The sequence below is a fragment of the Choloepus didactylus genome, chromosome 10, assembly GCF_015220235.1.
Source record: "Choloepus didactylus isolate mChoDid1 chromosome 10, mChoDid1.pri, whole genome shotgun sequence".
NCBI lineage: Eukaryota > Metazoa > Chordata > Mammalia > Pilosa > Megalonychidae > Choloepus > Choloepus didactylus.
In genome coordinates this window covers 110,019,966-110,043,416 of record NC_051316.1, presented here as the reverse complement: position 1 = coordinate 110,043,416, position 23,451 = coordinate 110,019,966, and the positions used below count along the sequence as shown (strand labels likewise).

General features: G+C 35.3%; 1 protein-coding gene across 1 annotated transcript in view; it reads right to left on the bottom strand.

The window, feature by feature from the left end:
* UGCG (UDP-glucose ceramide glucosyltransferase) overlaps positions 1-23,451 on the bottom strand; it is a 38,956-nt gene that overhangs the window by 5,130 nt on the left and 10,375 nt on the right. The window contains exons 2-6 of the mRNA XM_037797473.1: positions 13,050-13,191; positions 5,857-5,959; positions 5,039-5,140; positions 3,463-3,575; positions 1,048-1,226 (exon numbers count right to left, since the gene is read on the bottom strand). Of these exons, the coding sequence (XP_037653401.1) occupies positions 1,048-1,226; positions 3,463-3,575; positions 5,039-5,140; positions 5,857-5,959; positions 13,050-13,191 (639 nt within the window). The remainder of the gene's footprint in view (positions 1-1,047; positions 1,227-3,462; positions 3,576-5,038; positions 5,141-5,856; positions 5,960-13,049; positions 13,192-23,451) is intronic.

Below are 23,451 nucleotides of genomic sequence, written 5' to 3'. Positions count from 1 at the left end.
GAGAAATGTTGAGTCAACCATACGAATCATGATGCTTCTTAGCAAAGCATCAATCTGCAGAGAAATTTCAAAATTTGAAATCATATTCTTTAAATTTGTACCTTACTGGTTTATGACTGCACTGACATACATTTTAAAGTTTTATTGTGGTGATGTATATATAACATAAAATTTGCCATTTTAACCATTTTTAAGTGTACAATTCGGTGGCACTAACTACATTACAATGTTGTGCTACCATCACCACCATCCATTACCTAAGAGGCTTTTATCACCTCAAAGAGAAAATCTATACTCATTATGCAATAATTCCCCATTCCCCCCTAACCCTGGTAACCTCTAACCTACTTTCTCTCTATGAATATGCTTATCCTAGATATTTCATATAAGAGAAAATACACAATATTTATCCCTTTGTGTTTGGCTTATATCAATTAGCATAGTACTTTCAAGGTTCATCCCCATTGTAGCATGTATCAGAACTTCATTCCTTTTTATGGCTGAATAATATTCCACTGTATAGGTATGCCACATTTTGTTTATCTGTTCATCTCTTGATGGACACATGGGTTATTTCTACCTTTTGGCTATTATGAATAATGCTGCTATGAACATGGGTGTATAAGTATGTGTTTGGATCCCTATTTCAATTCTTTTGGGTTATATACCTAGGAGTGGAATTGCCAGATCATTCACATGGTAATTCTAGGTTTAACTTTTGAGAAACTGTGCACTGATAATTTTAATTCTTCTAAAACATAGAACTTTATGTCTATACTAATGAAAATTCATAATCACAAAGAAGTTTCCTTTTAATCACTTCAAACCACCTTAATAGAGGAATCAGAGCATTTATTTGCTTCATTAATATATATATACAAATAATTACTTTTAGATAGAATTACTTTCTAAAAATATTAACCTATTCTATACTCACTAACAAAAAATAAAATAAAAGTCCTTACTCTATGGGTTCAACAAATAGAATAAGCCAGCAGAAGTTAGGTACTCAAAATATCATGGTTTAATACAATTTAGTCTTCTTACCGGTCAGCTATCGCTTTGGCCATAAAGTAATCTTCAGCAATGTACTGAGCAAAAGCTATAAGCCCTCCTGCTTGATCTAATACATCCTTTCTCATTAAACAAGACATTCCTGTCACACATTTGAAACCAGTTACATTAGCAGAGATATAGGACCTTGGATGTGAAGTTCCAAAATACACCTGCCAAAAAAACAAAAAGTATATATATATGTATAAAATTAGAACTTTATGTTAAAAGTATGGTGTATATAAACTGTCTTTCCCAATAAGTTATCTTTAAATGGATGTGAGTAAATATCCTGTTATTCTTACATAAACTATCTGAATAAATGTGGTACATAATATGTTTACACATAGCAGATGGTCAATAATTTATTTAGTTGACTATTCTTGTAATTACAAAGAATATGTACTTCTAGGAGGGAAAAGCATATCCTATTCTCAAGTAAATATAGTCTTCTCTAAAACAGTAAAATTCAATTTGGATACAAAATAAGACAGGTAAGAATATCATGCATTGACATATAAAATATTAACAAATATTCAATGTATCCTGCCTCCAGGATGTTCATGTAATACACACACACACACACACACACACACACACACACATTTAAATAATATATGGTATAACAACATATTCAAAAATCACATCTCTTAATTCTTTTTCTTGCATCTGTTATACCTAGATTCTTTCTGCCCCCCAGTCAACGAACTTCTTCCCAATTTTCTCAATTTTATTTCTGAATGTGATTATCATAAGCAAGGCAGAAACTAAACTCTATCTCCATCTTACTACCCTTTCCCTAGATATGCTTTGAAGTCATAAGATACACAAGCTGTTAAATCAATGATGGAAAAAGATGATCATCAACTCTACTTACTAGGTATAAAACCCTATTTATTATTCACATCTTAGATACACTGCCTTCTTTAATTAGCTTGAATTAGAGAGCAGTGATCTTTCCCAATGGCAGGAATTACACACAGTGAAAAAAAAAAAGAGAATTTTAAGGAGTAATTAAGAATATGATTCTTGCTACCCTATCTTATATGTCCAAATTTCAGTGAAGCTCTAATGGGACCGAATTGAACCAAGCTTCCAGACCAGAAGCACACATCCTACTTCTTTACGCAGTTATTAAGTGAGGCCTAAGAAATGAGGTAGGACTGGAGACTGGGTTGAAGGCTCCCAAGATTTCTGTACAGACTGGGAATAATTCCTCTGGCCTATCAGAATCCACTCTAAATATGGCAAAATGACTGCTAAGGGCTTTAACTAAAGCTATGAGAGTGGATGTATTCTGGGAGATATTTGTTGCTGACATGTATACCAACTTGAATATTTCTAAAACAAAAAAAATATAAAGCAGTAAATAAGATTGCACAGTATATCACTTTAAGGCAGCTATTCAGAGTTTCTTTTACTAAACAAAAACTCTGGTATTTAAGATTAATGATATCTTGCAGGAGAACAAATACATTGCTACACTTAAGAAAGAGCTCATGGTTCAAATTGCCAAAGGTCGAATGCAAGTTCCCACAATGTACCTTTACCTGTTCAGACCTGTGGCAATGCTAAGACTGCAGTTCAGAAGCTTGAAAGCAAGTTGATATATTTAGAGACTCAAACCATAATTCTATAACATAAAGACAAGTCCCCCACCCCCCACAAATGTTTAACAGTACAGAAAGTGTTAAGTATGGGACATACATATTACAAACTATGATTCGCCAAGAAAAATTACTTTAATGAAAAAATATTAATGATATGGGGAAAAGTATATGAAGTAAGTGAAAAAAATTAAGATACAAGTTGTTTTTAGAATACTATCTCAACTATGTTTTAAAATGGTACAAAAGACTCCAAAGTGAAAAAATGCTAAATCAAACAAGTTAAAAATAGGAACTTTTTCTAACTGGTAGGCTATGGGTGATCTTTTTCCCTCCTTGTATTTTTCTCATAACTTACAGTTTCCCACATTCAAGTTTATATTTCTTTTACAAGCTGAAGGAAAATATAGAAGGAAGACATAAAATAAGTTTCTTAGCTAATTACTAGAAATCTGTCTTTTTCATAAGTCAATAGTCCAGAGCTGAAAGTGAGAACGCTAAGGAGAAAGAACAGACCCTGTTCAGTTGGCAATGAGACCCCAAGATGTTTTCTGTACATGTCCATTCACGGCTGGAGGGCAGCAGGCTCAGCATGAGAGATTCCAGGGATCCCAGGAATTTCCTCACTAATGAAACCAGCTACTTTCAACTCAAGGATTCTAGTATATAACAGGTTTCCAACTAGACTTACTACAGTTAACTTCAGGTAGCTAATCCCAACTCTCACAATTAGTACAGAATCAAACTTCTGGGAGATTAGGGATCTGACAGCATGACTATCATTTACAACCACCATACTTACCTGTTCTAATGTGGCGGCAAAGCCCTGTCTGTCCGCTACATAAGGCAGCCCATGAACCAAGCCTACTTTCTCTGTCATTTGGTTAACCATGTCAGTAAGTGTGTCTGGAATTACTACAAAAAAACAAAACAAAACAAAAAAAGTGGGGGGAGTGGAAGAGAAAATGTCTTTTTAGTAAAATGCCTTTATATAACGTTAACATTTGGATCTCACAAAATGATTCTTAATTACCTTTCTGAGTACAAAACAAAATTTCTATACATTTCCAGCCTGGTCTATACCTAATATGTATCAGAGGCAGGATATACCTCAAAAACATTACCCTCCTTCTCTGGACCTCCACACAAGAAAAATGGACAGTGTGTCCCAGTGGAAAGGCTTAGGTGCAGAAGTCAAATGGCCCCACTTCCTGTGCAGGCTCCACTGTTCTCCAACCATGAGACATGAGCCTCCACTTCTCAGTGAGTATAATATGTACCCAGCTCACAGAGTGGCTAATGGAAATCTAATGAGATTGTATTTGACAGTAATTTGTACACTGAAAACATAACAAATATAAAATAATTTAAGATAGCAAATGCGAAGAATGGGTTTATGAGTTGGTGGATTGCTCATGGTTCTGAGGAATTAGTAGGAGTACTACATGTCCATTAATTTCAAATTTGCATTTTAAACTAATAAAAAATTTAAATTGTTGCCTCATCTTCAAACAGCAGACATATCATTTGATATGACTTCATTTTATTTATTTTTTAAATTTTATTCAAAGAATTAAATCTATTGTACAAAACAAAGGGTATTTGGACCTTAAGTACTCATTAATTAATTCAGTTTGGTTCCCAAACTGGAGGCAATTTTGTACCCCAGGGGACATCTGGCAATATCTGGAGACATTCCGGTATCCTGACAAGGGTGGGGGTGTTACTAACAGTTCGTGTGTAGAGGCCAGAGATGATCTAAACATCCTACAATGCACAGGGCAGCCTCCACCATGAAGAATTATCTGGCCTAAAATGTCAATAATGCTGAAGTTGAGAAACCTTATTCTAAGGCTAAGATTGAGGTAATCAGAATAAAAGTGATTTATAGAACTCTGAAATTAATATAAGTATAAATGTTTAAATATTTAATGCAAATTATAACTGCAATATATAAAAAGGCTCCTTGCTCAAATCATCTAAGTAAAAAGCCATCTATGAATTCTAATAAGTGTATGTCTAGTAAAATATGAACCTATTGACTTCTACCTCTTTGTGTGAGACAGTGTATTATGCAGGCCACAAACAGATTAAAATAAAAGATAAGTGCCATGCAAACAAGGTGAACCATGGCTATTTTTTTAATGGTTAGAATTGTTTTCTTCAAAATGAAAACATTTTTAAATATATGTAACATGCTAGGTTAGGATTAAGAAAATCAAAATCTTTATGTAACTTGACATGTTACCATGAAATAATGCTGAAATAAATTGCTTTATTAGGTAAACAAAAAGGACCAATAAATGTATTTTTTGGATTGCTTTTGGCATTTTACTATTAAATGCATAAGTTTATAAAAGAAACAAGAAACACCTCACCTCTTATTCCACTATCACAAATCCATATAAGATCATACTTTGCAACTTCATATCCTGGCATTAAATTATTAATTTTAGGATTAATGCCAACCTTTTTGCCACCTAAAAATTTAAAGATACAGAATTGAAAAATTCATGCAACATTATAAATATGTTCTATACAGTACATGGTAGGGAGAAATGGAAAGTACTTGCATATTTTAAAAATTCAAACAAACATACTTTCACATTTTCTTCATTTTCTATCATTCATAAAAGTGTATTTAGCAAAAATGTTCTTTTTCAAACTAATTCTATTGTTTACCTAAAACATTCATTATTCTAATTCTTCCATTCTTACATTAATAGACGGTAAATAAAAATCAAAATTGAATGCCAAATATATCTCTACAAGTCTTCAGAATTAGCCTGTAGGCTTTTGGAAAAATAGTCTGCTTTTGCAATATAATAAAAGGTAATTCTATCATTAATTTCCAACTATAGACAATGATATACAGAAAAGTCCACACATTGAATTATATTTAAGAAACAAAAATAATAAGCTCTCAAGTCTGATTGGTAAGTATAACATAATTTTGGTTAATTTTTTTGTTAATCTCAGGTTGATTACTTGATATTAAAAAAAACTTGACTTTCATAACTTAGGTTTCCTCAAATGGATGTAAATAGCTTTCACTATTCCAAAAATCTTAAAGCAAACATGCTATAATAACACCAATGAATGGCTAATATCTCATTGATAGTTTAATGTAGACAAGACTACTGACACCTAATTCCATTAAAGCAAAATGGTGTTGAAGAATTTCTTTGTTGCTTACCTATAAACAAACGAGCATCAACATTTGGGTATTTTCCAAGAAGCTTCTTGCACACATCAATGGCTGGATCATCATGATCTTGTACACAAAGGAGAACTTCATACTAGTCAAAGAACATTAATACACATAAGTCTCTTTAAAATAAGCATTTATCAATTAGCATGTACTGATTGATCAAAAAGCATAAAAAAAACAAGCAACCGCACGCATAAAGTTTACAAGTTCAGACCGTATTCATAATGGATGCAAACACTTATGATATGACAAGTGTTGCTTTAATTGAAAGCAGCTTCTCCAGAACAGGGGCCTGTGTGCAAGCACTGAAAGGATAATGAAGAACTTGGCGACACACAGTCGGAATTCTGCCATTCCTACACAGGCATGGCACAGTAATTAAGGGGTCTCAAGCCTCGCCATTGACAAAGATTTACTAAATGCTCACAGAGTGCCTTGCAGTTAATAAGCAACAGAGAAAGCAAATAAAATAAATACAGCCTCCATTCTCTAGAAGATTTCTATATGAATTTAGTATTACTCGATGAAGGTGCTATAAGTTACATATCAAATCCCATTATGATAAATTAATAGGCTTTTCCAAATGCTTCTCATGAAAAGAACAAAGAAAAAAATCTAAGGTTAGATTTTTGGTGTATAATAACTTTTTGGAATAAAATAGAATTTGATTTGATTCAAAATTTTCCAACTGGAAAAGCACAGTTAATTTTCTAACTATGAAAACACCCAGGTTAGTCTCTGATAGTAAATTAAGGAAGTCATTTCTTAGCATTTTGACTGCCTCTGTCAAATTATGATGGAACATTTATTAAAGATAGATAATATTGGGCCCCATTCTTAGACTTTTGAATCCAAATTTCTGGTGATTCTGACAAAGCCAGGTTTATAAAATCTTGAGACATCTTTGTGTTTTCATAGTTTGATGAAATATTTTATTTGCTAAGAGTCTCTGTCTTAGAATACTTAATCATTCCAAATACACTGCAACTGGCAAAGCACAAGATACTGTAAATCAGTTAAAGGTTTTCTTATCTAACACAAAAATAATTCTTCAGATATGTTTCACACTATCTAAAGGATAAGGCATATGTATACATGTTCAAAAACAGAGTATTTATTTTGAAAATTCTACACCATTAAGCTAAACCTCTAAGGCAACATTTTAGTGAACTACTAAATGTTTAAAAGGTGTTTGCTTTTCATACACAAAGATGCTACTATACCATTTTGAGGGATATGTATTCTAAAGTAGTTATTTTTCTCAGAAGTGGTGAAAAATTCATGCTGACTCAGCAACAAATTTTCTACCAAGTCCTCTTTCTAAAACTGGGTGAACATTTTTAAGGGCAGGAGGGAGGTTTAGTATATTCAGAAAAAAAGAGCAAAGCTATGTGCTTTGTTTTGTTTTTTTTCAAAAAGGGCTAAGGACACAACTTTTTAAGTGTCTAATATTATACAGGGACTAACTCAGGTAATAGGAAGACCTATTTTATTTACTTGTATTGTTAAACATACACAAGTAAAAAATGGAAATATGATGTGTACAGTGCCCTTAAGCACAATAATAAAGTATTGTTTGCCTACCATATTTTATCTCAGCAAAAATTAGAAACAAGGAGAGAAATTTGTGCTTGAGCACAAAAAGAAGTCAATGAAGAAGGTTTAGGTAATAAGGCAAGACTTTTTTTCCAAGTGAAAAATGTCTTCTCAATAATTAAGTCAATTAGGAAAACAATGAATACTTTCCTATTTTTCTAGCTACTGCTATTAAAATAATTTTATCCACTAAGTGCCTTTAATGGTGACTGGCCAGAATTGTCACTCAAGAGTTTTTTTTTTTTTTTTTGAATAAGAAATTTTATTTTGAGATAAATTCAAACTTACAGGAACAGTTGCAAAAACAGTACAAACCCTATACGCAGAACTCCAGCATACCCCAACCCCCCTCCCCCGATACCCCATCCACCACCTTTAACACCCTGTCACACGACCATTTCTTTCTTTCTTTCCCTCCTTCCCTCCCTATCATCCATCATCTATTGCTCTGTCTTATGAACACATGAGAGCAAGCCGCACACATCCTTCACTCAAGAGGTTTTAAAACCAACTTTGCAGCTATCCGGTCTCCAGAGACAAGATACAGATCTGAGAATGGGAAGGGCACCTCTCCTACCACACCCCTGAAATTTCCCAAAGGATCGACTCTAAGTCAAGTCAAGCACCAGTCACTGTTTCAGTGCCTCCTCCCAGCCTGACTCTCAAAACATTGCTCAGTTCAGCCACCTCCAGGCAGTGACCTTAACAGTGAAGACTAGAGAGGTTAAGCGACTTTCCAAAGGGGAAAAGCAACTAGTAGCTCTCCTCTCCTACTCCTGTGGCTGCACAGCCAGTTCCCTCTAAAGAATCCCTTGTTTTGCTAAACATAACAGTTTCTGTAAAGCTTTTATAACTTACGCTGTTTTGCAGGTACGAGTAAATATAGTGAAAGGAAATGTTTATAAGCAACATAATTCCATAAAATACAATAAAAAAGCCAATTCTAGTCCCCCCCACCCCCCAGCAAGAGAAAACTTTGTAAAATATAGTACAAGAAATGTGCAAAATGGGAAGAAAAATGATATCCTTGGTTACAGCAAATATTTTTGATAAATATATGGTAAGAGTTATAAATAATGGAGATATATTTTACCCTTATTCAAATGCAAGGTTTAAAGTTTTAATTATTATTTATTTATTAAACCTCTTAAACTTCATTGAAAATTAAAAATAAATATCTTCTGATTGGCCAGAGTGCAAATGAAAGTCAATTCACATTATCCAAAAAATGTTCAGAACTCTTAAATATATAACTTCTGCCTAATTGTTTCTGATAGTGAGAACAATACCAAATTGAAGGTAGCATTCCAAGTGTTTTCTAAAGTATTAGATTTTAACCAGAAATCTTCATTTTCAGCTATGATGCTCACCATTGTGTGTTCACAGTTTGATCAAATGTTTTATTTGCTAGGTACTGGTGTTAGAATAATCACTCCAACTACACTGGCAAAGCATAAGGTATTAAATCAGTTAAAGGCTTTCTTTGCTAGCACAGAAAGAACTCTTCAGATTTGTTTTACACTACCTAAAGGATTAGACATACATATTTGTGTTCCAAAATTCTACACCTTTAAAATATTTCAAAACATTTACTTCCTAAATCTTCAAGGAACATAAGCTATAGTAAATTCTAATCTATATGGACTAGCATGAATATATGAAACCTAGCAATAAACCCCCAACATGATTTAGGTGAGAAGGTAAGTCTCCATCAAATCATTAGCAAGGTTGCTGTATGAATAGCTAACCAGACTGATTTTCCCTTTTTCCTTTGAAAGTGAAATAACTAAAAGGCTGAGAATAAGAGAGGTATAGAAAATTCACAAACTGGGAACATTTAGACTTTTGGTATTTAAGAACTTAACAACTGAAGTTGCAACAATTATGGTTATTTTTTTTTTTGCTTTTATGAATAAATTTAGATGTAAAAATAATACTACATTTAGATGTATAAATAATATTAGAAAAATCATATCATTTATTTAGCTCTGTAGACATTATTCAGCTCTGTAGACATTAGGAATGTAAACTTTTAAGAGTAAATAAGATGAAATATCCTCTTAAAATATAAAAATGTTTTAATTTTTAATGTATATTAAACAATTATATTACATAACCAGTAGGAATATCTTGAATTATTTATCAATAAATTCTTTACATCTCATGTATACAGAAAAGAATTGTGATTAAATTTGGATTAATCATAGAATATAAGCTTTATGATAGCATGGACTTAGACCCCAAATGCCTAGAACATTCTCTGGCAGAGTCAATGACGAGCATATGTCTGTTAAGTTAATGCATTTGTCCCAGCCAACTTTTTTTTCTTTTTTTAAATGCAATTTTATCAAGATATATTCACATACCATACAATCATCTGAAGTGTACAATCAGTTGTTCACAGTATCATCATATATTTGTGCATTCTTCACCACAACCCAGCTAACTTTTGAATGAAAGGCAGATGCCAGGAAGGAGATAAAAGTATTGTTAAGAAAAGCGCTCCAAATTCAAAGTTTTGATAAGTAATGTTGAATATCTATTCTCAAGCACTTTGCATTTTGTTTTTGGTAATTTATACAGTTCTTCAAATTTATTTGGTAAATTTCTAATCTCTCAGACTTAATAGTTTTACTACATGTATTAATAACACTCGTGCTTGACCATTCAATTGACCCTATTTTCAGGGTGCTTTAATTCTTTGTTAGAAGACTATTTTGTTAGAAAACAATTCCTCTTAAGTATAGCTATACCCCTGAAAATGAAAACCAAAACATAGCATTAGACTTATAAGATTTTAAATAAATAGCATATCTGGGAAAAAAAAAACATCACAATTACCATTGCCTCACTCTGTTAATAACTCTGATCATTTATTTAAAAATTCTCCATATGGCCAGAATTCACTGAAGTTGTTAAGCAAACTTAGATGTGAATTACTGAATCTTCCCACTACTGCTGACTCTCTCCCCAAATGCTACTTTCTAGCCTGATGACAAACAAGTATTCATTTATGCACAAAATGAACCCTAACACTTTTGTATTCTTAAATTTTTGTAAGGAATAAGTGTCAACACAAAGGTAGATTTATAAGATATTTGGAACACAGAAATCTTTCAGGGCAATTAGTATAGTAATAGTTTCCCCAAAATTTAAACCTAGAAATTCAGAACCAGTACCAGTAAATCATCTTGCATGTGTTCAAAATTAAAATTTTAAAATGTCAATAAATATTCTATTTTTTCCAAATAACCCAAAATGCTCCAAATCAAATAACAGAGGCAAAAGTTATGTCCAGAATGAAAATATTCTCATACTTTTGCAAAATAATGTTCATGCTCAACAAAAAAACATAAATTGCTGGTAGCCACATGGATGTTCATGTCATGATTACATGTCTCCTTGTGATACAAACAAGTCATCTGTTCACACACTTATTTGTGATCAGTGGTTTAACTCGAGCTTCTTGTGGAGCATTTGCCATTGTGTTTGGGTTTAAAAAGCAAATAGAATGCCATGAGATCAAAATTTGGTGCAATTTATTTAGTAGCTACTTTGCATTTTTTCTCTACTTTCCAAATTTTCTGCTCGGACAACTATCAATACTTCATAATTTTTTAAAAGTGACTTAAAAAAAGAATAAAAATAATCTGCTATATATGTAATAGCATATATTACTCATTTTCAAATAGCTTTCTCCTGACCAATTTAAAAGCTTCAATGACATAACTTAAATGGAAAAAAGAACTAAGTGAAAACTAGCACTCTTAAGATAACTCTGAATAGTAGCCAAAAAAAAAAAAACTTGACTCAGAAGAAGAAATCAATTATTGCTCAATTGCAAATGCTCCCAGGATTAGTTTAAGGAACATTTTTTATAGCCCAAACCTACAATAACTTCCTCAATTATTAAAATCCCATGATATCACATCTCATGAGACCCGCAACATAAATATTCCAAAGCTATGTTTAAAAAATGGTTGAAGTAAGGAAAGGATGGGATGGTCAAAAAACTGAAATGGGAGGTTAAGTTCCACAGACATAAATGCATATTATTCTAAACTATACCTTAAGATTTATTCATAATCAATGAAAATATTCATTCATTCATAAATAAATAAATTCTCCTTTGTATTTACTCATATGATGTGGAGGCTAGGAAAATGCCCCACATTTCTTATTGCAAAGCTTATTTTACAGTTAATTTGACTGATATCACTCTTTCTGAATTACAAAAGGCCACATCTTGCATTTTTAGTTAGAAAAACATCAAGCACATACAACTATATCTTATTTTTAAATTACATATTTATCGATGGATAATAAATACATATGATTCAAATCTCTAAAATTATTAAATATATGTCTAATACATATACACACAAGCTAGAAGAAATGCATTTCTTTTTGCTTCTAAAACCTAAATTCCTAAAATAATGAAAGTGATAATATGAAAACACTAAGAAAAACTGAATGATACCTATGTTGACATACTTAAATAAGAGCTGCATTAAGGCTATCACGTCTGTGTCTTCTCTATTCTTTTCACTGGTGCTACCAAGAAAAATACGGGCTAAAAGAAAAGAAACAAGAGCATGAAAACCAGTCACCATAAGAAGTGTGTTTTTCCCTCTCACTATTTGGCCTATATTGTTCTAAAGAAATGGGAGGGGGGAGTCTACAAGTGGCAAATACAGTTATGGAAAAAAATGAGGCAATAAAGGTAAAAACTGAGGCCAAGGAATAAAGACCACAAAGGGAAAATTAAACTGCACTGATGATCAAATGGGTAGAAATTTAAAGACCCATTCTTTTCACAAATAATCTACTACCACCAAAATGCCCTTTGAAAAGCCATGTCTCAAACAGGCAATATTTATAAAGCTAAATATAAAAATCAAGGGCTATTAAGTTCTTTCAAGAAACTATGGGTAGAATATTTAAGGGAATAGTTAAAAAGAATACTCCCACCTCAATATAAGTAGAAGTTCTCCATTGAATACTGTACATTGAATCCATACATATATAATTGTAGATATACTGTGTGAGCAATACAATTAGGTCTAAAAGTCAGAGTAACAAAGAAATTCAAATATCTTTGATGAAGTGCTACGTTGTCACTAAATGTTACCTATTCTTGGCTCAGATGCCAGATTTCCAAGGGGATTCATGTTTAGTTCTAGCTGTCCTGTTCTAGCTACAAACAGTAAATGCTACTTTTCACTCTTACTGCCTCCCCTTCCACTGTTCACAAATGATTCTCATGGAACAAGATCTTTATTTTCAAACTACCACGTACTTAACAATATCTGGGTTTCAGGAAGTTTGCTCAGAGATTTCTTCTTCAGATGGACACACAGATGGTTAGAAAAGGAATATACACCCTATATACTCCTTCCCAACCCTATTTTCATCCTGTAACTACTACTACTAAAGTATTAGCTTTATAAGACAGACAGCATCATCAATTGTTAATACCTTCACCTTACAGTGTCAAAATTGCTCTTTTAAGTGTTTACCATGAGAAAAAAAAAAAAAGCACGGTCTAAGCCCATCCCTAATGAACACAACCTTGTACTTACTTTGGGATAATCCAATTCAAAGAATGTTTCCAAGTTGTTGATTAGGTTAGGGTCTACCCCTTTCAGTGGTTTCAGAAGAGAGACACCTGGGAGCTTGCTATATGGCTGTTTGTCAGTGGCCTTCTTGTTAAGGTGTAATCGGCTAAAAAAGCAAATGATATGTAACAAGTTATTTCTGTAGAATATACTAATGTCAAATCTAAATAAAGCATGCACCAAGCTGTCAAAAAGTTACTAAATTCTGAGTTAAGATTTTTTTTTTTTAATTGACAGCTTTCTAAAAGGAGATCTGAAAATGAAAGGAAGTAGAACCAGGTAAGCTTCTAGTTTAGGAAAACTAAAACGAAGCAGGAATGAATGCTCCAGTGAAGGCTGGTACACAGACCATTGTTTATTAGTGTACTCTCTGTGCTTATAAGCATGTTGGGCGTTGAGCAGGCTTTCAATCAATATCGGTGAAGAAATGAATGACAGTGTTAGCCCACACAGTAACTGCCCTTCCTATCAAACTGCCTTCAAAGTGGCCAAAGAACTATAAAAATCACGGGGGGGGGGGGGGGGGGGAGGGGGGAGAGTATCCACATCTGCATCAGAAGAAATACAGAAGGTTAACCAGAAATTTTTAAGGAATTTCTACAACAAAAAGTTCAGACAGCACATGACTGATATAACTCCCAAGCAGCCTGTATGGGATCAGTGGAATTCCTGATATTCACAAGCTCAGTATGGCAGGGGTAGAACAGAGGAAAGTTGACAGTAAGGAAAAAAATCGCATAGATGAGAAAACTATCTATTAATGACACTGGAAAATATCCCAGTGCCATTAGCTCACAGAGAAGCTGACCAAGGTTCTTGCTGCCGGCCCATCCCAAGGGTGGGCTCCGAATGACGGAAGCCATGCCAACTAGAGAAGAGAGAAAGTGCTCCAGTTAATGTCAGTCTGTCACAACAGAAACAAGAGATGCCATTTGGCAAAGTGGTAGACTTTCTAAAGGAAGTCTCCAAAGGCTTCCTCCTGACTTCTTATAAGTAAGTCTTAGTGGAGTGAAAATCACCCAGTCAGACCTTCTGGAAGATTAAGAAAATACCAGCACCAATGCATCATAGAGTTGATGAAATTCAGTATTGATCTATGAATGGCTTCTGGAAGTGCCCAGAGCAGTTGGCCATAGGCTTGCTCCCAGCTAATTAAGGTAGCAGTTTGCTGTAGCAAATGCCTAATGTTTCAGATAGGATTATATAAATGTCTTTATAGAAAGGAAACAGGTTACCTACAATGGAAAAATGAAAAACCAACAAGAAATTTAAAGAACAGGGTGGTATATCAATTTCTGATCTATAGCAGTGCTACTCAAAGTATGATCTGGTCCACAATGAGATAAGAAGTTGTTAGAAAGTATTTAAAAACTTTCATAGCAATCTGACATTGCCATGACATCCAAGCACATGATCAGTAATTTATTTTTACTGTAGTTTACCAAAGTATCAGTCCATGACAGATTGGAAAATTTTAAAGAATGTATCCTTTGCCGCGAGTAGTTTGGAAAATACTGATCTACAGAATTCATCTAGAGGACTGGACAAAAGGAAAACCATGATCTAAAAATCATATAACCACACACAAAAAAATGATCACTATTCCATTTCTTACAAAATAGCAGGCTAGAAGTCTGGACGGACCCACCCAGTACAGAACACCTAGGTTGCTGGGGGTGGGGGTGGGGTGGGGGTTGGGGGGGTAGAATGTTTCAATTACATATTTAATTTATTGAATTGGTAATATATTCACATGGTTCAAATAACTAAAAATGTAGGAAGGTTCACATAAAAGAAGTCTCCCAGCCACCTCTGTCCCCATCACCACCTCCCCAGCATTTTAAACATATATATAAAATTTCCTCCTTTCCTTTTTAATACAGGTATATCAAAAGCACATTTTAAAATACATGACTGTTAGGAAAATGAAGGGAAATGCTCCAAGGTCAGAAATAAAAAGCAACTTCCGAGAGCTGGAGACGATGTTTGCCCCAGGGCCATCTGCTGGTCCCTGGTGACCAAGAGATGGAAGAGATAAGACTGAGACCCAAGAAGGATAGAAAATATGTATCTGAGAATCTTGAATAAATCTGGAACCCCTGAAGGGTGAGGTAGAAAAAATTCCCAATTCACAGAGAAGACAGGGATGCTTCCTATCTCGGATTCAGTCCTGGGTAAAGCAGAAAAGGAAAATGTCTTCCTGGAAAACATCTAATCACATACGTTTGGGGTCCAGAAGGCACACTACTTGCAATGCTTGAAAAAACCCACCAGGAGTATACGAAAAAATCAAACAGTATCTAGAAATGAAAATTATGAACCTTGACACTAGGAACTCAATAGATAGGCAAAACAGCAGATTACATGCACACAGCTTAAGAGAATTGGAGAAGTGGAATCCAGCACTCAAGCAATTATCCCAAGAATGCAGCAGAGAGAAAATGAGAAGCAAAGATATAGAAATCATGAAAGAGTTTAAGAGATATTGAGGATAGAATAAGGTGGTCTAAAATTGCAGTAATTTTTATCTATTGGTCATATGTGTGATCATTTAGTATTATTAAACTGTATCAAACATGTGCATGAAATGATGATCAATGAACAGAGAAACCTACTCCACCAACAATTTTATTGCATCTGGTAAGATTTTAGATTAAAAAAAAAAAAAAAAGGATAATTTAAACTATACTCAATATTTTGTCTAGCAGTTTTTGGTAGAAGTTTAAAGTTAATTCTATTTTTCCCTTCCTCCCCTTCATCTTTACTAAGACATTTTACTTTAAATGCCAATATAGCTATACCTCCTATGCTTTGAAGAGTTTTTCATCCAGAAGCCCAGCATGCCCCCTTCTACTTACTACCCTCCCCTCAAGGGTAACCACTATCCTGACTTCTAACACCATAGACTAGTTTTGCTGTTTTAAAATTTTCTACAAATGGAATCCCATAGGGTGTATTCTTTTGTATCTTTTGCTTAACATTATGTTTGTGATGAGATTCATCCATGTTGCTACATTTAGTTACAGTTAATTCATTCTCATTAAAGAACAGTATACCTTGTACTAATATATCACAATTTATTTATCCACTCTCTATTGATGTATATTTGGGTTGTTTCCAAATTTTAGCAATTACAAATAGCATGCAGCCTTGCTTTTTTATTTTTTTATTAAATTCAGTTTTATAAAGATATATTCATATATCATACAGTCATCCGAGGTGCAATCAATTGCTCACCGCACCATCACACAGTTGCGTATCCCTCATCCCCATCCATTCTTTGAATATTTTCCTTATACCAGAAAAAGTAAAAATAAGAATAAAAAATAAAAGCAAAAAAGAACACCCATATCAGCCCCTCCTCCCACCCTCTTTTTCATATAGTTTTTGTCCACATTTTTCTACTCATCCATCCATACACTGGATAAAGGGAGTGCGATTCACAAGGTTTTCACAATCACAGTCACCCCTTGTAAGCTACATTGTTATACAATCGTTTTCAAGAGTCAAGGCTACTGGGTTGCAGTTTGACAGTTTCAGCTATTTACTTCTAGCTATTCCAATCACTGAAATCTAAAAAGGGTTTCTAGATAGTGCGTAAGAATGTCTACAAGGCAGACCTCTCGACTCCATTTGAAATCTCTCAGCCATTGAAACTTTATTTTCATTTCACATCCCTCTTTTGGTCAAGAAGACATGTCAAGATGATGTTCTCAATCCCATGATGCCAGGCCCAGATTCATCCCCAGGAGTCATATCCCGCATTGCCAGGGGGATTTACACCACTGGGAGTCAGGTCCCACATGGGGGGAGGGAAGTGAGTTCACCTGCCCAGTTGGGTTAGCTAGAGAGAGAGGGCCACATAGGAACAACAAAGAGGTACTCAGGGGGACACTCTTAGGCACAATTACAAGCAGGTTTAGCCTCTTCTTTGCAGCAACAAGCTTCATAAGGGCAAGCCCCAAGATAGCAGGCTCGGCACATCAAACCGCCAGTCCTCAATGTTTGTTGAGAACATCAGCAACAATCCAGGTGAGGCAGCCCAACACCTCCACATTTTACCCCAGCTCCTCAGGGGGTCCCGTGCAGCCTTGTCTTTGTTCTTATGTAAGTATTAAAAATTCTGGCCTCCTACTGCCCCATCCAGGGGTTCCACTTTTGGACAAGATGGAGAAACAGAGATGGATTTACCCTCCTGAAACAACTGAAAAATCAGATGAAATATAGGAAATGATGGTTTTCAAGATGCTGGACATCAGGTAAAGAACAAACGTGATTTCTGAGACATGGAAAACAAAGGAGGGAAGCCCTACATGTGTTCCAGCTTACTGCTTTGGGAGTTTTCAGTCCATAGCACAGGGAAAGGGGACCCATGCAGAGCCATGTAGACTTCCCTGAATTGAGGAGATAAGAGTTGAGTTCAGGAACACACAAAAAAATATCCAGCACCCAACAAAAGAAAATTTACTATGTCTGGCATCCAATAAAAAATTACCAAGTATGCAAAGAACCAGGAAAATACAACCAATAATGAGGAGGAAAAGCAATAAATAGAAACTGACCCAGAACTGTTACTGAGGTTAGAATTAGCAGACAAATCCCAACCACTCTCCATTTTGCATCCTCTCTCCATTTTTGGAACCTGGAGATTTTTCTTTCTTATTTTCAGGCGGTGTTTGTGTGTCGAGGATCAGTACAGCGCTTTCATGTGTTTAGAACATGAGAGGTGGTTTGCACACATGTGCAGACCACCTCTTGTTCAGAAGTAATTTCTGCACAAGTGTCTGCAAATGCAGTGTGACACAGACTATACTGAAAGTACGTTTAGAACAGTTTGAGAGCACAGAGAAGGAGGCCTCTACTCTTCCTGGGAGATGGTCCTTTAAGGCTTTCCTACTCAAAATCTGGTATGCTGACCCGCAACAGTGGCACAACCTGGGAGGTTTTTAGAAATGCAGAATCTCAGGCCCTACTCCAGATCTGCTGAAACAGAATCTGCATTTTTACAAGATCCCCAGCTGAATCACAGGCACATTCAAGTTGGAGAAGTAATGCTTTCAGATTCATCTCCCAAACTCTTTCTGGACTTCATAAAACTGAAAAGGCCCTTAACTCATCCTATAGGTAAAGGATAACCAGGAAATATTATAAGGAAGTCATAATGATAATTTTTGTATGTATAGAAGTGAAGAGAATAAAGTAAAGGCTGGGGAGATTGAAAGCAAGGAAAAATATTATAAAGGTTCAGAAAGAAAAAAAAAAGCAGGTACACAAACTAATGAGGCAGCAGAAGGAATAGAAATAAAGGAAGAATTAAGAGAAAGTAAGAATTTACTTGGCTAATGACTGAGGAGGGGGGAATGAAGAATAAGGGGTGCACATGGATGACACACAGGTTTGGTTTTAGGTAAACTGTGGTGCTATTCACAAAATCTGGGTGCAGTGAAAGACAGGAGAAGGTACTGAGCGTTATTTTGAACACACTCAACTTTAAAGTTACTCTTAAGACTTGAGGTGGTCATGTCTCTTAACCAGGAGACTAGCGGTTTTCAACATTTGGTGTACATAATGCCCAAAGGTAAAGATCCCAATTTAATGGGCCAGCTGCAGAGCCTAAAATGATTCTGATGCAGGCCAGCAGTGACCATACCTGGAAAACACTACAGTAGACTATAAACTCTCTGGGGCCAGCAAAGCAGTGATACATAGTATGTTCTCAAAAAAAAAAAAAAAAAAAAAAGAGTAAATAAACAAATAAATGATTAAATATAAAGATGTAGAGCTCAAAGAAAAGGTTAGCCTAGAGATAAAAATATGGGAGCCACACACAGTTTGGTAAATGCATAAACTCTATCAGGTAGAGCATGCCATTAGTTGGGGACCAAGAATGAATATAATAAGTACTGTAGAACCATAATGTATGAAGTTAAGAGGGAGTGACCAGAGAAGTAGGAAGCCAGGAAAAGAGTAATGTCACAGAAAGGTTTATTTGGCTAGGCTGTTTTCTTCTTCAAAGGGTTCAGGGAAGAACACTGACTACAGGGAAGTTAAGATAAGAACTGAAGTGTCCACTAGATTAAGTATGTACTTGGTGACCTTAAAGCACTTTTGGCAAGGGTTGGGGCAGTTGATGGAGCACAGAGGGGAGATAGATAAAAAGGAAGGAAATGAATGAGAGGTGAGAACATGATAACAGTGAATAAACTCTACTTTCTCCCAAAACCTATCAGTGAGTGAAAAGACAAATGAGCCAGCACAGTAGCTAGATGCAGCAGAGAGTTTCTCAGTTTAATTTTTAAAGAATACTTGAGTATATATGCTAAGGGGAAAGAGCTAGTCAAAGACAGATTATAGAGAAAGAAAAGAAAAAAAATACTTACGGCATGATAGTTAATTTCATGTATCAGTTTGGCTAAGTTATGATGTCTAGTTGTTTGGTCAAGCAAGCACTGACATGACTTACTGTGAGGGTATTTAATTCATTAGCCTGTTGATTTTACCTATGGCTGATTACATATATCATCAACAAAGGAGACTGCCTTCATCAATGAGAGAAGTCTCATCCAATCAGTTGAAGTCAGAAAGAATCCCTAACTCTACTTCAGCCAGCCAGCATCTCTTGGGGAATTAATCAAAACTTTCTTTCAGAGTTCCCAATTTGCAGTCTGCCCTGCCCTATGGAATCTGGACTTGCCAATCCTGTGGTTGCATAAGTCAATTCCTATAATTAATTTAATAATATTTGTATGTGTGTGTGTGTGTGTATAGCCTGTAGTTCTGTTTCTCATTAATATACGGTAGTCTGACAAGATGAAGATGTGGACCGCAATAGAATGGTAAGGCATCTGACGAGGTTTTGCCAATAATGGGTAGATACAGAAACAGAACTGTCAGACACCACTGCAGGCTTGCTGAGCTCTGAGACCATGAAAGCACAGTAATATTAATCCACATGGCTCTGTGATTACCCGATGCAGGGTTCTGAGAGTTGAGAAACTATAAATTATTGGATAGATTCAAGATAACAGAGCAGACTGATATGAAGGAAAAAATGGAGTGAGATAATAAAGTGATGAATTGTGGGTTCTGGGCCAGATGCAGAATTAAATGAAGCCAGCAGGTGGAGAACACAACTGTGGATAAATAGCCTAGGGTAGTTGTTCTCAAACTTGGTTGCACATCAGAATCCTCTGGGGAGTTTTTTTAAAATCTTGACGCCTGAACCAATTAAATCAGAATCTCTAGGGATGAGACCTAGCAGCAGTCTTGTTTTTAAGCCTCCAAGGAGACTTCAAAGTACAGTCAAAGTTGAGAACCATTGGCCCAAGAAGCACAGATTACACTGAATAGAAGGGGGCCAAGGTGAAAACTCTTAGAAACATCAGCAGTTATGGGATGGACAGGAAACACAGAGGCTGTTAAGGAGCAGTACAAGTAGTGTGAGCATGGGAAAGAGTTATGGAAGAGAATGAGTAGTGGCTCTCTCAATAGTAATCTAAATGTTGTCAATCATCACAAACTAAGATTCAGGGCAACTGGAGAAATGCCCATGTAGATACTCTATCCTTAGGGATCACCTCTGGTTTCTTTTTAGGCTATCTCTGGTAGTGTAGCCCACTGTTTTAAAAGCCTGGGCTGGAGGCAGACTGGATTTCTATTCCAGATTCACATTTTAAAAGCTGTGTGTCCTTGGGCAAGTAATTTATTTATCTCAAGTTTTTAAAAAATGTGGATGATGATAGTACCTACCTCATAGGGTGGTTGTGAGAAAAAAATGAGATTAAGCCATAAAGTAAACATTGAATGATAGCTATTATTATTAATTTTAAAAAATCCTGCTTATTGTAAGGTAATATTTCCCACCTAATGTAACTTCTCTGAATCTACCATAGTTCTGATAAGAGATCTAAAGACGCCAAACATTGATAACTTACTAAATGGAAAGACTGGAAACTCAGTTTCTAAAAAGATTTGTTAATATATATTTAGGTTAAAATTATATCCAAAGTTAAAATTATACTGAGTATTTAAGAACACATGTAACCTGAAACTGTTGAACTGCAACCCAGCAGCCTTGATTCTTGAAGAAGACTGTCTAACTATATAGCTTATATGGTGTGACCATGTGATTGTGAAAACCTTGTGACTCACACTCCCTTTAACCAGTGTATGGACAGATGAGTAGAAAAATGGGGACAAAAAAGTAAATGAATAATAGGGGGGAATGGGAGTACAGGATGTTCTGGGTGTTCTTTTTTACTTTAATTTTTATTCTTATTTTTATTTTTTTGGAGTAATGAACATGTTCAAATATTGATTGTGGTGATAAATGCACAACTATATGATGATACTGTGAACAACTGATTATACAATTTGGATGACTGAATGGTATGTGAATATATCTCAATAAAATTGCATTTAAAAAACACATTTAAAGTTCTATAGACAGCCTCCAAAAGTATAAAAATGATACAAGTGTAAGAGTGAAGATATTTAATAATATCACAAATTATTACCCATTAAAAATGGCCTGTTTGCTATGGAAGACTGTTTGGCAGTTCCTCAGGAATCGAAGTATAGAATTGCCATATGATCTGGCTATCCTGCTACTAGGTATTTACTCAGAAGAACTGAAAGCAGGGACTTGAACAGATATTTGCACACTGATGTTCACAGCAGTATTATTCACAATTGCCAAAAGATGGAAGCAACTCAAGTGTCCATCAACTGATGAATGGATAATCAAAATGTGGTACATACATACCATGGAATATTATTCAGGCATAAAAAGGAATGCAATCCTGATTCATGCTACAACATGGATGAACCTGAAGACATTATGCTGAGTGAAACAAGCCAGACACAAAAGGACAAATATTGTATGATCTCACTGATAGGAATTAATAATAAGCAAACTCTAGAATACAGGTTACCAGGGGAATGGATTGGGGGTAGAGAATGGGGACTTAATGCTTAATTTGTACAGAATTTCTATTTAGGCTGACTGGAAAGTTTTGGAAATGGATGGTGGTGATGGTAGCATATTATTGTGAGTTACACATGTGAATGTGGTTAAAAGGGGGAAATTTTAGGTCATATATATGTTACTAGAATAAAAATTTAAAGATAAAACAGAACTGTATAACACAGAGAACCCTATTGTAAATGATGGACTATAATAGTACAAGTATAAGAACGTTCTTTCATGAATTATAACAAATATATGACAGTATTACAAGGTGTTAAAAATAGGGTGGTGTACAGGGGAAAAATAAACCTAATGTAAACAATGAGAAAGAAAAGAAAAGGAAAGGAAAAAAAAAAAAAGCCTGTGACTATTTCTGAGCTCAGCAATCCTTTTAAAACTATTAGTGGGTCTTGAGTTGGGCAGAGAGGCAGGTCCAGCTGCACAGCCCTGCCTTCTTGTAATTCCTCTATCCTCCGAGCCTGCCTGACTCAAGACCTCAGGCCATGCAGCCACAAGAATCACCCCCTTAACTGGCTTCAGCAGAGGGAGAGGGTACCTCCCTCAGGGTTGAGAAACAGGTGCAGGATGAGGATCATTTTCACTCTACAGCAGATACAATGTACAAAGTAACTGCTGGTTACTGTATAATTCCAAGCAATGCCACCTGCTAGTGTGAAGACGTCTTGAGAGATTCCAGAAGAGACACTATTCTGTTTTGATGACCGTTTTATCTCTGAGCCAGGCACAGTCTCTAGAGCAGAGGCCACAAGTCAGCCTTCTCACCCCACTCCAGGTCAGAGAGAAACCCTCACGCCAACCTTTAAGACCTGGAAATTTCCTGATGCATGTCCCAGGCACCAGGACCAGCTGGAGCCATAATGTGGGATTTTAACAACAGTTTAATTTCTCTTGAAATAGAATCTCCCCTCCTAACATTTAAGTCCATTTGACTATCAGAAATTTGACTTCATAACATCTTCAGGAATGTAAGTGGGTATAAAAGTAACGGACTGCCTGTATGACAAGTCAATGGTTTGAACTGAAAGAATAAAATGATGCTAACTCTTAAGTGAGAAATTTTGGGGAGATAGCATAATAAGTATTCAGTAGATAGATCATTTCCCCAAGGAATTATTTCTAAAATTAAATTTTAGATAGGGAGCTAGAGTCGCTATTTAAAAAAAAAAAAACAATCACACAGATAAAATGAACTCATCCTTACTTTTAAGGATGGGAGAGGGAGGGGCTCACAGCATGTTGCTACCTGGCTGCCCCTGGCAGCAGGGGGACAGTGAACAGGAGGGCAGGCACCATCTGGAGTGCTTTCTCAGAGTAACTTAAAACCTGCCTATAGTCCAAAAGGGTGTGAAGGACGAATCACAGGCAAAAGAGAGAGTC